Source organism: Onychostoma macrolepis, chromosome 02, assembly GCF_012432095.1.
Source record: "Onychostoma macrolepis isolate SWU-2019 chromosome 02, ASM1243209v1, whole genome shotgun sequence".
Classification (NCBI taxonomy): Eukaryota; Metazoa; Chordata; class Actinopteri; order Cypriniformes; family Cyprinidae; genus Onychostoma; species Onychostoma macrolepis.
The window spans coordinates 21,207,463-21,224,416 of record NC_081156.1 but is presented as its reverse complement, the minus strand read 5'-3'; the positions used below and the strand labels follow the sequence as shown (position 1 = coordinate 21,224,416).

General features: G+C 40.7%; 1 protein-coding gene across 13 annotated transcripts in view; it reads right to left on the bottom strand.

Moving 5' to 3' along the window:
• Positions 1-16,954, bottom strand: part of rnf220a (ring finger protein 220a) — a 125,695-nt gene that overhangs the window by 25,207 nt on the left and 83,534 nt on the right. For all 13 annotated transcript variants that reach the window (XM_058796800.1, XM_058796837.1, XM_058796818.1 and 10 more), the window contains 3 exons: positions 8,240-8,369; positions 2,964-3,012; positions 155-250 (listed from right to left, as the gene is read on the bottom strand). In XM_058796800.1, coding sequence (XP_058652783.1) covers positions 155-250; positions 2,964-3,012; positions 8,240-8,369 — 275 coding nt within the window. The remainder of the gene's footprint in view (positions 1-154; positions 251-2,963; positions 3,013-8,239; positions 8,370-16,954) is intronic.

Sequence of the window (16,954 nt, the reverse complement as noted above, 5' to 3'; positions counted from 1 at the left end):
ACCCTCAACAAGCTAAAACCCGGTGAAACGAAGGGCTGCATCAGAATGGAGAGTTTCGGTTTGTGTGTGGAGTTGTGCTCAGAGTGTCAGAACTGCACAGCCTGTCACTCTGCACCTGTGACAGACTCCCTCTGTCTGAGGTTTCCCGTCTCACCTGGTATCTGTCAGAATGGTGAGCTTCATCAGAGGAGAGCGGGGACACAACTGGAGACTCGCCCTCACGTTTGATGTGCACTGACAACAGGAGAGACTAGCGAGAGAGAGAGAAACAAAAAATGAGAGAAAGAGGTGAGCAGCCATCCGCTAGACATCCGTGTCATCCACAGAACTGATGGTGTAACCAGTTAAAAAACAAAACAAAAAAAAAACACAAGAACTCCAAACCCAGTGTGTTGAAACAATATGACTGATGTGAACAATTGTTGACAGATAACCATTAACTGCCATTTCAGTTTCAAACTATGTGTGTTGACAGGACATCAGTGTTTAGAGTAATGGAGGTTTAGACAGAGAGAAAGCAAGACACCAGACGGCATGACAGGACACTTTGATCGCCTATAAAGGTACCGCCGTGCGCTGGGAGACGTAACAGGCCTGTCCTTCTGAAAACCTAATTGACTTAATTTCTCAAATGACTGAGGAAAGGGGGAGGGGGAAATACTGCTTACTTTCCTGAGAGTCTTGATCTCCGTCCTGCTTTTATGAGGCGGCTATAAAATATTTGTATTTACAATCTGCTCTGATTAATCAGAGTGAAAGGAGGGGTTACTGCTTTAGCGGCTGACAACTGTAATCTAATATTAATATGTGAAAAATGGCAGCCTCTCTCTATGGGGACAGTAAATTAGACATTATGCATGGCTCCTTATGCTTTTGAATCACAAGGTCAGGAAACAATTTATTTGTGATCTCAAAACCTTTGGAGCTCAGGGAATACACTGTGTGCCAGACAGAGAGTATGAGCGCTAAGTGTTTGCACGGATCTACTGTATCCAGTGGGACTGTGGGACATTTAACTATTTCATTGTCCAATGAGAACTGATAATAGTTCCAAAATAACACATGAACGACAAGTTTAGCACCAGGTAATCTGACTTGAAGAATATGTCATAATGTAAAAATGGTTAAAATAATGTAATATAATGGCTATACACTACTACCGTTCAAAAGTCTGGGTTCAGTACGATTTTTTTTTATGTTTTTAAAAAAAGTCTCAAGTTTGCATTCAACTGATCAAAAATGCAGCAAAAATAGTAATGTTGTTAGATATTATTAAAATGCTGAATAACTGTGATGGAAATATCCTGTGATGGAAAAGCTGAATATTGAGCAGCCATACTCCAGTCTTCAGTGCCACATGGATATTATAAGTCATCCTAATATTTGGATGTAACAGTTGTACTGCTTAATATTTTTTGTGGAAACCATGATGCATTTTTTGAGGATTATTTTATGGACAGAAAGTTCAAAAGTGTCACTTTTGATCAATTTAATGCATCCTTGCTGAATAAAAATAATAATTTATTTTTAAAATTTTTTACTGACCCCTAATTTATGAACGGTAGTGTACAATTCATCATCTTTGCTAAAAGATTTATGTTTAATAAATACTTTGATTATAATGATTACAATTTCCTTTACGCAACATGCCTTGAAAATCACCTTTACATTTACATTTAATAATTTAGCAAGCCCAAATTCCTTTGAAATACCTGAAAGTCATTGTATAATTTGCAAGCAGTAGCAGTGCTGCAGATGTTAGCATGGTAACTGTGCCACCTACCACTGTTGGCCTTTGCCCTGTTGGATTAAGAGCCGCAAAGACTGGCATGGAGTCGCTATGGCAATGGCGGCTTGTGAGAGGGGTGAAGACGGGCCAACTCGGCCCGGGGTTAATCCCCTTTAGAACTAGCGAGCTGGGCCTGATCTGCTGCTTGCCGTCTTTTTAAAGGAGAATCATGGACCCCCTCCACCGTCCCAGCTAGCCTCTTCATTTTCCACACACTCCTACGGAATACTAAGTGTGCGCTATAGAATGCTCAGTCACGCCTCACACGGCCTGTTCTCTAACCCGCTCCTGTGTCTTCTGGCTCTCATGCTCTTTCCATACTCTCAGTTTCTCTCCAACTGCGGGTCAACGCCAAAGGGTTTGCCCTCTGGATGAGGGATCATCATATGAGGGTGGTTTATTATTATCACCATTCTTGTTCAATTCTTCACCAAGAAATATGCATTTTTCTGAGATAAAGTACAAATATATATCTCAGGCAGACTGTAGAATGTCTTCAGTGAATGTGAGGTTGGTATTTCTGGCATTTGCAAAGGTTCATGGCATCATAAAATCCATAAACTGAAAGATAAATGCTTGATGTGTTGCAATACTCTCCATTGACAATGTCACATCAGCCTGTAATTCCTTCTTCCTTCAAAATCATGGCTTGAAGGGATAAGTTCATCCAAAAATGACAATTCCATCATCATTTACTCACCCTCGCCTGTATAACTTTCTTTCTTTTATGGATATTTAAAAAAATGTTTCAACTGTTTTTGTCCATTCGATGAAATTTTCAAAATAAGGGTGAGTAAATTATAACAGAATTATCATTTTGGATGAACTATCCCTTTAACATCCATGCTTGGAATGAAATACATGATTCAATTGGATGCGAATTTAATTGGGGGAAATACACTTGGCCTCTTCCTCCTTTTAAGACAATGACACTGAAAAACACTGGTATCATTTTCCATGTCCAGATCTTCTGAATGAGCAGTCAGGAAACATTGAAAGCTCTCAGTAAATTACTGCAGGAAATAAAGCCATACATTTTGTGACCACTCTCTCTTACACAGGACTCTTTTTACATCTTTGTCTATGAAACAGAGAACTAATTGCCAGTAATTGTGGCTGAGCCTATCAGTGAACATAATGATTTAAAATGGCTCCATGGCGGTGGCCATCTTACCTTCGGTGTGCCTGGAGCTGCATTGATGTCCTTGTGTGATGGGTTCTTGCTGTAGGGAAAAACAGACGCAGTGAGAGATGGCTATAACCAATAAATGTAATCAAGATTGAGGAAAACAAATTTAGGAATTTGCCATCAAAAAACCCACATATCGTCCACTTTTCTGAATATCAAGGTCGATGTCTCAATGTCTAGTTGGTTACGAACTTGCATATAATCAATGAGACTGGAACCGACTCAAAATGGCCATTCAAGAGGACAAGTTCACAGCTGACATGTTCTGATATTAATTTCGATGGAATCTGATGTGCAAGAGCTACTTGTTGGCATGATGGCTGATCTATTTTGATCATGTGTCACAGCACTGGCTACAAAGCCATCACCTTTTGACTGAACAGAAACTGCAATCTGTCATTTCGGAGAGATGCAACTTCTGTCCCCTAAGGAGCTGGACTACACGCGTCTCCTCCATCAACACTCACTTTAGCTCAGTCACATTGAGCGCTCCCTTGTTGGCCTCACTTAGGACCCGAGCGGGCCTTCGAGAGGACAGCCGAGACAAAAGAGAACAAAGCCACACAAATCACACTTTTAATCATCTGGAGATGGAAAATGGGGGGGAAAAATCGAGAGCAGTTTCAAACCCATCCTCTACGCCACTCAATCCAGGCAGCCCTGGGTCATGCTGTATTTGAAACAATTACTGTCCAAAAGTACGACTGCTAAGCAGATTTGGGTTATAATTTTTTTATTGAAGTAATCATTCTCATGGATGCTTCCATCCAGACCTGATCCCCCCCACTGCGACCCTCCCGCAGTTAGACTAAGGCAGAAGGAAATAAATGATTTTGCGGTTATTTGATTTGTCAGTGAAACGCCTTGGGCACTTAGGACTTTGAAATATGTTGAGGACAATGCACTGGCTTGTAAACATTGTATTAAAGAGGCGGAGAATGGCAGAGAGAGAGAAAAAAGGGTGGGGGCGACTCCTTCTTGAGTCTGGCGGGTGGATTGTACATTGAATCTTTGCCTCGTGGACATTGTGGATTGAGGATGACTGATTGGAAGGCAGGAATTATTAAACGGGGCGGCTAAAGCATCCGCCGACAATAGGGAAAGACATATCAAATCAGATTCCTCTCTGAAACATTAATATCTTTCCTGCCATCTCTCTTTCTTTTTTTTCGCTGTCTGCCTGTTTCCTTGTCTGTCGCTCTAGCTGAATCTCTTGTTTAGAGCCCCATAGATGGGTCACTGCTGGGTGTTTATGAAGCAGCGTGATGATGACCTGAGAAACAATGACAGGGGTAACGTTACCCTTGTCATGTTCATTTTAAATCATGCATTCACACCCGGAGAGACGGTTGAACTGAAATTGATTAGCCTGCACCCTAATCTGAAAGTCCGATCCAGCAGGCACACTTGTCACTGGACGAAAGAAAACAGAGTGAAGAGCGAAAGAGAACACGGATCCTGTTTGTGTTCATTTAGTTCCTGCTGTGACCGATGAAGTTACAGTACAGTATGTGGACTGGCTAAAGAGGCTCAGATATAATGAATGACAGGTGGAGGCAGGGTTTGGAGCTTTGCCCCACCCCTCCACTCAGGTAATAAGCCTCAAGCCCGCCTTTTCTGTAGTCGGCATGATTGATCTGACAGCAAGGGGAGGAAAGAAAGAGAAGGGGACAGAGAGAAAAGATGAGACAGAGGAGAAGAAAGAGACAACACAAATCAGGAACCAGGCCTTGAGAGGGGATAAATTGCCCCATCGGTGGCAGCGCGCTGTTTGCGAGATAATAAACGGACTCCGCGGCATCATAAATCCGCCCAACATGGCACGGAGAATCTCTGTGACCTCACACATCTCCTCATGTCAAAAAGAACAACACTAAGATACACTTCATACCCCGAAGCGTTCTAAATGCCCCCTCTGCACTCATTGGACATCCTAGTATCTCAAAATGCTCTTTTCCCAGTGGTGGGACAAGCAGGCAAGGCCAATGACAGAAAAACACTCTTTACTAGTTTAGAAATGCTACACAGGAGCTGAACTATAGGACCTGGGGGATATGATGTAATACAGAGAACAAGTTAATTTAGGACTAGTGTGCAGACTATAATATATAAATCATGACAGCTTATTGCAGTGAAAATATTGGCATTTTAAATGGAAGCATGTAAGTGTTGTACTTGGTAAACTTTACACTGCAAAAAAAAAAAAAAAAAAGGCTTATCTTACTTATTATTTTTGTCTTGTTTCTAGTCAAAATAATCTAAAAATTCTTAAATCAAGATACTAAAAAAAAAAAAAAACGAAATTAAGTGTATTTTGCTTAAAACAAGTCAAATTATCTGCCAGTGGGGTAAGTAAATTATTCTTTAAACAAGAGTATTTTACTTACCCCACTGGCAGATAATTTTACTTGTTTTAAGCAAGATGCACTTAATTTAGTTTTTTTCCCCCTGGAAACAAGACTAAATATCTTAAGTCATTTTGCTTATCTAGTAAAAGTATCTTGATTTAAGAATTTTTAGATATTTTGACTAGAAACAAAGCCATTTTTTGCAGTGTAGGCAAGATACTGTATAATCAAATAAGGCAAAACTCAGTGAGATTTGCTAATTTGATATGTTTCTTTATAAACAGAGGGTTTAAAAAAATGTTTTGATGCCAAGAACCCCAAAAAATATGATAATAACTTTGTGAAGGACCTGTGTGAGGAAATTGTGTGAAAAGTGTGATATTAACAATGAAATAATTGGAAAATGATTGAAAAATATAATATTAATATAATAATAATATCAAATAATAATTTCAAATAATTTTAGTTATTTTCACAATAAATACTGATCCAAAAAATGTTAATTAAACTTTCTTACACTTTCCTCTCACATTTTCCACAAAACCCCCAGTGTGAACCTCTTGCTCTAATGTAACGGTAAAGGGAAAAAAACAGATAGATGAAAGATCATTTTTGAGGGAAAAGGCAACAAGATGATGAGATTGTAACGTGTCATGTCTGTCTGGGACATGGTATTAATATCTCCCTTATATATAATATATCATAGTGATAGATTCATACAGCATGAACTCTAAACCTTCACCAGCCAAACTGATTTCATCATTCTGAAACTCTCAGTTTAAAACGATTCACTACGTGCAGTTCACTTCAAAATCCCACAAACTCCACACTCCGGACAAACCAAGCTTTCCCTTTCCCCTCTCACAGCCAAATTCAGCTAGACTGAGAAGAGGGAGAGAGAGCGAGAGTGAGGGAGCTGGTGAAAATTGAATAAATGCCAGTCGACAGTTGGGGGGTTGTAAGCTGGAGATAAAGATTGCTTTTCGTGTCGTTTGCCACCCGGATCTCCCTCGCTCCGCTGGAGGCAAATTGATTACGTGGAGAGGCTGGGAAAGGGTGGGGGAATATGTAGATTGCTGTGGCCCTCAGAGCAGGCAGACGGGTAAAGGGCATGATGGATTTCCATTTCCATACATGAAGAGCGGAGGACGAGTCAAGGGAGGGGGCAAGGCGATGCGGCCACAGGGGAGGGAGAGAGAGGGGAGTGCGGCGGCGGGTTCCAATCTCACACACACTCACCCGCATCCACTCAGACATCTGCCTAATGCTACATCTTAAATAGCTTTCCCCATTTTACATGCACTCAAGTCTCATTCAGTGCAGAATGAAACGCTATCATTAAAGGGAGATTTACTACAAATTGCCACAAATTCGCCATGTCACTTCCAATGATCTGTGTGTGCTAGCGTGTGTTGAGCGGAGCCCTGCCTGGGAGGAAGTATACAGGGAAGGAAGACGGCAGCAGTTACCCAGAGTTCCACACTGAGCATCGATGAAGCAATGCAGTGACTGCTCTATGTACTTCAGGAATGCCTAAATCTAGTTCAAAATTGTGGATGCAAATGTTGATGTAGATTAATTAAAATGGAATCATTTTAATTTGACTGCAGATTAACAAGAAAGATATCAACAACTTTTGAAATACTATTAAACCATGACTATCACCATGTTCTATCCCGATGATAAAGAGAGTGATAAAGTGTTTTTACTAATTGTTTTGATTACTTATTTTTATTTTATTGTCAAGCTTGGTAGCCCCACCCACAGTGTAATCTAACTGGAAAAAAATGATGCTAAACATAGACATCAATTAAAGGGATAGTTCACCCAAAAAAGATAAAATACTTGAGTCTGGTTATGGCTAACATTATGAAATCAGTGAAGTATTACTCTCATTTTACTCACTTAAAGGCATCTAAATCTCTATATTCAATTGCAAACAGCCTTATTTCTCTTTCAGCCCATCTCTCTATATCCTAAATCGGTATTAAGTGATTGGACTGCCTATAGCCTGGGAAAATAACTCTCTCGGCTACAAGGAGGGGTTAAAAGGAGCGCAGGAAAGGCTAAATCACAGGCCTGTAATGCCGAGCGGCATCCAACCCTGACAGACCTGGAGCAACGATGCAATTTCCTTAAATAACCACCACTATCAAACAGGCAGGGGCGACAGAGGCCCAGAGCCATGTCAGTGTCCACAGCCGCTGCCCGCAGGGGAGGGCGGCCCACTGCCCTTTATTAATTATTAAAAGATAACTCCTCACCGCCATGTGATGGATAACACTTGTGCTGGAAAGACATCCTGCTGAGAATTAATATCTCCCTGTGTCCCTGTTTGAAGCCCAGCAGCATAATCTATTAAAACAAAAAGGGGGGATATGCAACACAATGCACAGCTAGTGGTCTATGACATGTCTGTGACCTATAGATTCAAACGGCATTGTTTCTTGTTATGGCTAATGTTCCTTCAATCTCACAGGATGAAACTTCCTGCCTGGTTTGGTTGGACGCTCTATAAGAACACAGCGATTTAACCGGGTCAAGTTGATGTACCAGCAGTAGCGCTCTGGGCTGTTTCTCCAAGCTGCCTTGGCCTGTCTGAAAGCCTCAGGCAGTGGATGAATGACGGATACTGTGCTGGATCTCTGTGATCATCCCACCATGCTTAACCTGGCCACATGAAAGGCCTAAGCGCATGTGGGCTGATTGATGATAGGGTGGAAAAGCACCTGTTCTGCTGCTGCTCTTTGTTATCACTGGAGCATTACACCAGTAGCAGGTGTCTTCACTGCTCATTTTTAGACCAAACATTTATGTGAGGGAGAGCCGCCAATGTGCTTCATTTGTTTGGGAAACGGTGACAAGAACTGATGGAGCTGTCAGGAGACGGCGGGTATAGATGTGTGAGTCTACCTGATGTGCATGTGGGTGAGCCTCTCCATCTCCTGTTCCATGTGCTCCTGAAGTTCTCCTGGACGCAGCAGCACCTGACAGATGGGGCAGATGGGAGCCTGACTGTCATAGAGTGACACCTTCTTCTTACCTGAGAGAAAAACAGAAAGATAGAACAAGAGAAGATGAGGTTTATTTATAATTATGAAGACATTCAAGATTCCATTGTTGGTCAGAGCCAGTGTTGTTATTGTTAACTACAACTGATAAAAAGAGACAAAATCCCCAAAGCATAATTTAAAAGAAGATTAAATTTTTGGCGAGACCACATAAAAACACCCTGGAAGTGTTGGCCCAGTTTTTATATAGTAAATTTGGAGTTGAGCATGGGTCAGATGAGTGCTCAAAGTCTTTTCCTCTCTCTCTGGACTGTGTGGATTAAGTGGCTCAGATTTCTGCCTAAGGAGAATCCGTCATTCTCGGCCTCCTGTCTCCTGTTCCCTCATTAAACTAGATCCACAGCTCCGCACAGACAGTTACGCCACTGAGCTTGTGACACTTCAACTGTCTCTTGCACACACACTTCATATACACTTATCAACTCACCAACGGACAACATTTCATCAGATGCTGTAATATAAAGTACAATTATTCTCAGTTAATGTGAAATGCACAGTGAATTAAACAGCTAGGCAACTTCAACAAATACATGTACACTGATGATTTTGGAATCCTCGTAATGCTTTATAGGATATCCACATAAACACAAACAGCCATTTTATCATAAACAAGTAGGTATGCGTACGTGCGCATTTTTACAAAAGTCCATCCGTGTGGGTGGGTGAGTGTGTCATGGCTGCCTGTGAGTAACTAACACATCTTTAGAATGTGAATTATCTAACGTGCGGCTCTGTAAATGAGCGAAAAACACTTCCTGTTTCACTCTTATATCTTTCAATCTCTCAGATCTGGAACTAGCCAATCAAAGGGACTATTTTTAGCCCTCTGGGACAATAGATCCTCCCTCAAACAGGATATCCTGGATGAACTCACTGTTACCGACAGACTACAGCTGTAAGTCACATGGTGAGTCTGCTTACCTAACTCAAAGCGCAAATATATTCACAAACAGGAAGTGAGGAAATCACACCTTTGGAAATTCTGCCTTTGGAAATTCTCTGAGATAAGCACATACTAAATCATTTACGAATAAGATTTATACACTTTCTTCAAATAATGTAAATGGTTTTAGATTGTGGTCACGTCATGCTATTTTACATTCTCAGTTCTCTGATGACATTTGAGCTTAACAGAAATAAAGATGTAAAATCTCCATCCATTTCACACAGAGAAACAGCAGTGTTCAATTATCAAAGCGTGTAAGTGTGTAACAAACGTCTGGTGTTTTGCAGTTCGGTTGTAATGTCTGGGAGGCAGCTATTGATCTGTTGCAGTAGGGGTTAGTGAGCATCTTTTCTCGAGATGATGAGGTAACTTGAGGGCAGGTTGCAAACAGATGTACAAACGCACACATACACACACACACACACACACACACACGCAGTGGGGCTGTAATCTTGGTTCTTCTCTCTACATAAAGCCCTGGGCTCAATATGAGCCCGTCCTTGACTTCAGAGGGCACTGTTGTGTTTGTCTTGACATGATGTGTGCGCCGTTTGAGAGGGTGATGATCGCTAACGGTCCAGTCTATGCACACACACACTCACGCAGACAAACATGCGCGCAAACACATGTAAACGCTGACACACACACACGCATACATGCGGCAAAGTCCCTCCGGGGGCACATATCCTCCGCTCACATATTGGCCTGTCAGAACTATTTCCTGCAAGAGCACAGATTCATCAGTGAGGAGCTAGCAAGGGTCAGTGTTAGCATCCCCAAAACTCCCTCCCACCCCCATACATCTCTCCACCTCCTCCCTCTCCTCTCCTCTCCCCAGTCATGCGTGCCTACGCATACCCATCCCCTATTCTCCAGCACCACTACTTAACGGCCCCACACTCTGGACACTTTAAGTGACTTTGAAAAATAGGTAATCGATTACAATTCTGTGTGTCTCTGTTTCTCTCACCACCCTTTTCTCGCTCGCCCCTCTCTTCCCTCCCTCCCAGTCTCTGTCCAGCAACATCCTGCACATCTATTTCTCATTTTCTGGACCTTTATTTGTTTTCCGTGCTCTCCCCTGTCTTATCTCCTCTCACTTATTTCTGTCTCTTTCTTTTTCTTTCTTTCTTTCTTGATATATGTGTGTGTATTATATATTATTATTATACAGTACATATTATGTACTACTAATAATATAAATAATAATATACTATATAAATACATAAAGAAATAAAAGAGAAATTTAGAAATGTAAAGGCATATATATATATATATATATATATATATATATAGAGAGAGAGAGAGAGAGAGAGAGAGATTTTTAAATATTAATTTAATTTATAAATTTTTTGTAAATATTTTAGAATTTCTTACATCTTTGGTAAAATGCTGATTTTTGGTAATATTTAAAAAAAAAATTAAATATTGATTTTATATAAAACTAATGTACTTTTTTGTAAGGTTTCTTTCGTGAATACTCTTTTTTATATATTATTTTTTGTAATTCGGTATACCCACATCTCACTTTCTCCCTCTCTCTGCTCCTCTCTTCAGCAGTGGTCAGCTTTATTGCCCTGACAAGATAATTTGAGTCGTGCCAAAGCAATCACCGTCTGCAAGAGTAAACAAAGAGAGGTCCAGACCCATTCTAAAGCAGATAAATCTTCAATCCAACTCTTTCTCTTATGTGGCCATTTGCAACATGAAATCACACAAGCTGACATATGAGTTTGTGTAGGAATGTTCACACAGAGTCATTATCATTTAGCTCTGTTTATACTTTTTAGTTTTTACTCAAATGTTTATACATTGTTAATAGGTAAAATCTAAAATGTACTATTTAAACACAGTAACATGAGTGCTAATGTAATTTTTGACTGTATCAGTGCATGTACTGTATTTTCTTGTGTATTTAATTCATTTATTTCCTTTTTTGTCTGTTGACATGTCAGATGGTTTACTGACAGAGTGTTACTCTGACTCTGTTATGTGTGCATGATGGGATCTGTTAACAGAGCGTGTGATTGTGTATATGTGTGCCCCTCTGTCCGTGTGTGAAGAGAAAATGAGTGTGTGCCTCTTGAAACTGGCTCTTTAATTCATCCGTACACAATCAATGGGCTCAGTAATGGAGTCATGATGGTTTGGTCAAGCGCTTGTCGAGACCTAAACCACCTCCCTGTCACTTGTCTCCCTGAAAACACACACACACACTCACAAACAGAGAGCTGGTCATTTGGCAGCTTTGATATTAACGGAGAGGATTCACACAAAAGAACACACACTAAATCATCTGTCTGTCAGCACAGACTGATGAACGCCTATATAGTGAAAGGGTGTGTTCGTGAGTGGACATAGGCTTGCAAATACCTGAGGCCATGTCAAAGCTTCGCATACATCTGTGTGTGTGTGTTAGTGTGGAGGCCTAATGTTTTTCCTATAGACCGCCCCATTATGTGTGCATGCAGTGTGGTGTAGGTGTCCACATCGTCCCCAGAGAGGATTGACTAATAGAGACAGCCAGTGATTAATCATGTCTTCCCTGTGAGGGCTGGAGGGACACAAACACAGTCCTCCAGCCTTGGACACACCCTCACAATCTCATTATTTATTTACATCACAAACTTTTGTACATTTCCAATAATTTTTACATAATTTGCTGTACTTTGTATATTTCTTATAACTTTTGTACATTAATTGTATGCCTTATATATAAAGAAATATAGACAAAGACATAATGGATAAATAAATAGATAAATATAAAACAATTACTAAAAGTATTATAAAATTATTATATACAGTCTATCTATCGGTCTATCTATATCAATCTATATCTACAAATATAATAATCCAAATACTTAATTTTATTTTTTTAGTAAATAGACTTTCTACATGATATTTTTAAAGAAATAAAATATATTTTAAATGTTTCCCAAATGGCTCTGATGATTTATAAATCAGAAATAATTTTAAATATTACTTGTTTTATTTATTTATTCTTTTTTTTTTTTAATATTACTTATTTTATTTCATTTTAAAATAATACTTTTGTATGATTTTTAGTAGTTTTTGTAATACTTATTTTACTAATAAATATTTTCAAATATCCAATTTCTTTAGTAAAATGGTAGAAAACACATTTTATTAATTCAGTGTTACAATAGTCGTCTCTCTTTTCTAAAATAAAAAGCACCCTGCACCAGACCACATGTGGTCTCTAAAGTGTCCCATTCCTCTTGTCCATTTCTTATTCTTTCCTCCATCTCTCTGTTCCCCCTCTTTCTCTCTGTAAGGGAGTGAGTGATGGCTAGCAGAAGACAGAGAGATAAATCCTGAGGCATGGAGGGGGTTTGGCGCATGCTGCTTGTCAGCGCGTTAAAGATGATTAATGTGGGATGCCCCCCTGTGCTGGACCCCTGCGTGGAGAAAGGTGGGGACTCCGTTTAATCTGAAGGGCCGGCGAGACCAGCGCGCAGAGAGGGGCAATAACAAGGAAATAGGACTGACAGAACTTTTTAGTGCTGAGATTTCTCACCTAAATGCCATGCTGTGAGAGAGAGAGGGAAAGAGAGAGATGTCTGTGACAGCTCTGACTGAGTGCTGGCCTGATCTTCTCTAATTTGCCAAGATGGATGGCTCTCTCGTGCTATCTCTCTCTCTCTCTCTGCTTTCAAAAATCCCCTCTTTTCCTCCTCTCTTAGCCATAGCACACCTTTATCACAGTACATACGCTCACCCGGACCTCTATTCTGATAGCACAGCTAATGAGGGCCAGAGCTAGCGGCCTCTCTCGGTGTTAGACGTTCCCTAATTATTAAAAGCACTTTCATCAAAGGTAACCTCTCGCTAACCCCACTGATAGCACAATTACACACTGGACGGCTGAGTTAGCGCATGCTAATATCTTAATAGCGTCAAAATTTGCTGCCTTGGAGAAGGCAGATTCAAGCTAACTTGGACACTAGCTGTGCAGCAATGTAGTGTTTGCTTCTAGCTGCCTCTGACACTCTTCGTATGTTGTTTTACAAGCCGCTGTGTAAAAAAAGACAGAAAAAGAGCTCCACAGAAGCCGCCTCAAACGTGAGCTCCCCTGGTAGCTGGCAGCCCGCCACCAGCAGCTCCGGCTGGGGCTGTTAGCTGTCTGTCTCTCCTCTCATTTAGCCTCACACAGCATAACTCAAACAGCATGCGCCTCTTTATTTAACTGCTTCCAAATGCAGAAAAAAACCCTCCATGCTTACATATCTGTGTCCATAAAACCCGGCGCGGCAGATACTGTGAAACGTTTAGATAGAAAATTGACATATAACATACGCAGGCATCTTTTAAAGATTTATAATGGTAGCAACACCACACACGTCACCGTTTGGGCAAGTCCCACCTTGACCTTTTAAACATTACTCTCATAATTGCAGCAAATTCACTCGTTCAGTGGGTTTAATGGTCTTCGTCTGGTTTGCTCTGAGTCAGGAGTAAGTTTCTGAGTGTAGGTGTGTGTGCCACGTGTGTGAGTGTGTGCTTGGTGAACAAAACAAGAGAGCATTTAAGGTACTGGCGAGAGAACAAAGCTGCCACTAATGGGCACAGGCAGAGAGCATGTGCCTTTTGAAATCTCTTTTTACTTACAGTGTGCCCATGCTGAGCTCAAGATGGAGATGGTAAAGGATTGCTCCTCACACAACCTGCCAGGCTCACCTGGGAATGCTGAAATTCACTAACAAACCGCACTGCCTCGTGTAAAGCTGATCAATGCACCCACAGGTGCACCATCCACGCTGAATGGGAATGAAAGTAAATGATGTTTTACTTTTTAAGTTATTCTTTTTTGATTAGAGGAACAAATGCATTTTTTAATTGCCCTGTTGGATCAACAAAACACCTTAGACCAGCTAGGATGGTTCAGCTAGCAATGGTTTTAACCTTACTAGCGTAAAAAGCACAGGCTTAGCTAGTCTAGTCAAACAGGGTGGTCAAAACCAAAAAGATGGTCTAAAGTAAATATTTTTAAAGTTATTGTTTGATCTAGAGGAATAAATGCATATTTTTAGTTTCGACTGCAACGGTTTTGGCCTATCACCAGCTACACAAGTTTAACGGGTGACCAGCTAAGCTTTTGACTGGTCAAAACCATTCCTGATAACTAGAATATACTACATTTTGGGCACTTTTATACTGGTTTTGCTTGTCACCCAGCATTCTACCTGCAGCAGTGTCCAGCTTGAGCCAGTATTGTCAGAAAAACAGTTAACCACCCATTTAAGCTGGTCTAAAGATTTTATTTTTCAGCAGAAAAATAAAATTGTAATACAAAAAGACCTCTGAAATAAGAAATATGAAATGTAAGACCACAAAGAGTTGAGAATAAGTTTGACTACACTCTTAAAAATAAAGGTTCTTTATTGGCATCAATGGTCCACAAAGAACCTTCACCAACCATGGAACCTTTTTATTCCACAAAAGGTTCTTTACAGTTGAAAAAGGTTCTTTAGATTATTAAAATGTTCTTCACACTAAGAAAAAAAAAAAAGGTTCTTTTAAGAACTGTTCACTGAAAGGTGGAACCAAACTGGTTCTTCTATGGTGTCACTGTGAAAACCCCCTTTTGGAACCTTTATTTTTAAGAGTGTACTGATCACGAAATTGAGTGCTTTCACTGATAAATTTAGTTGTTCACTTTGACCATGACCATCGAAGGTCCCCACCACCCCCCAAAAACCTGTCCTCTTATCATCTGCCTTGATGAATTCTTTTTTCTCCATTTCATACCAGCACGGCGTTAAACAGGTTTTCCCAGTATGCATCAAGTGTTTACGCCTGCCTCATTCTCTCTCCTCTTGCCCTTAAGCACGCCAACATCAGTAAACAGTGAAATCTCTCAGCCTCTTACCGAATGTAACCACATTACGCTGTCTGATAACGTCGTCAAATAATGGCCGATAAGAGGAATTTGATTTGATTCAGGGCCTTTTTTCCCCTCCCTTTTGAGGCTTCTCTTTTCTTCTCCTTGCCTTAAGGCCACACACACACGCATCTCTTTATACTCTGCATCTTCGAAAATGACACTGCCTTGTATGCGCAATCAAATAAATCCAGCCAGCCTGTCAGCCTTCATTTTTTCACCTCCCCTCCTCCCTAAATCAGAACAAGGTGAGCCGCTACAAGTCATCTCCATAATGGGAAATATGTGCTTTATACGCAAAAGGAGGGGAATTAGACTGATAATGGGACCAGCCCAGACTATCTGTGTGTGTGTGTGTGTGTGTGCGCTTTTTTACTTTATTGTAAGTGAGCAGAGGAAACCCTAAGCAGGCTGGACAGTTCCTAGGCTGATTACTCAGGGTTAGGGGGAAAAAAAAGAGGGGAGAGGATGAGAGAAGAAGGGAATGAGGCATCGCGCCTCATTCGAGAGGACGTCTGATGAAATGGAACGAGGTCATCTTCAGTTTGGGACCTGACGAGCGTCGGCGTTGGCATCTGTGCTAACGGCGCACGGAGGCCGATCACCGCTGACAGTGATGCATTGTGCTGTTAAACAGCAGCTCCTCACGCTACCGATCACACACACACACACACATACTCAGGGTGTCACATTTAAAAAGGCAAATGCAATCAGCACCTGAGAGAGGAGTGGGACGAGGGGAGTGGTTTGGTGTCGGTATCACTCTGTCATTCTCTCGCAGTGGGGAGGAGTGTTTGGCTAAAGATGATGTCGGTCTGATGCGTGTTATTAGCATATGTGCGGGGCGTGCAAAGACGCGCTGGTAGTCATGTGGAAACATGAGCCAGTTATTAGGGCCAGATTCATAACTATGCTCATCAGAGGGGAGGAGACTTGATTATCTGAACACACAAACAACTTTGAGGACTTTTTAAAGGGCATGAAGGGAAATTGTTTTGTTAGTCTGTATATGGCCGTGTTGTGCATGTATCACAGTTTCCACAAAAATATTAAGCAGAACAACTGTATTCAACATTATTAATAAGAAGAAGAAATGTTGTTTGAGCACCAAATCAGCATATTACAATGATTTCTGAAGGTTTGTGTGACACTTTAGACTGTTGTAATGGCTGCTAAATAATCAGCTTTGCGAACATAGGAATAAATTACATTTGAAAATATATTAAAATAGAAAACAGCTATTTTAAATTGTAATAATATTTCATAATATTACTATTTTTTACTGTATTTTTGATTAAATAAATGTTGCCTTCATGAGCACTTTCAAAAACATTTATAAAATATTGTCAACCTCTTACTGTAGAGTAGTGTACATTTATAATTTGTCTTGTCAGACTTCCTTGCATTTAAATTGGAATGTTTGCTGCCTCAGTTCAAATTCAGGAATTTCATTTCTGAATGCTGCACAACCCTGGTGTATTTGTGGTTAAGATGGTGTGCACACATTTAAGAGTGACTGCGGCTTGCTTTGGAGAGCGTGTGGGTTTACTTTGAGGGAATAGTGTTGAGAAGGCATCTTACTGTGGTAAGTGTGTGTGTGTTTGATTCGAGTGTATAGTGTTCAGGATAACACTTGTGTCGGTGGGTGTGAGCGCTCACAGTAGTGACAGCTGTTTATTCAATCAATCACCTTGTGGATGGCACAGCAG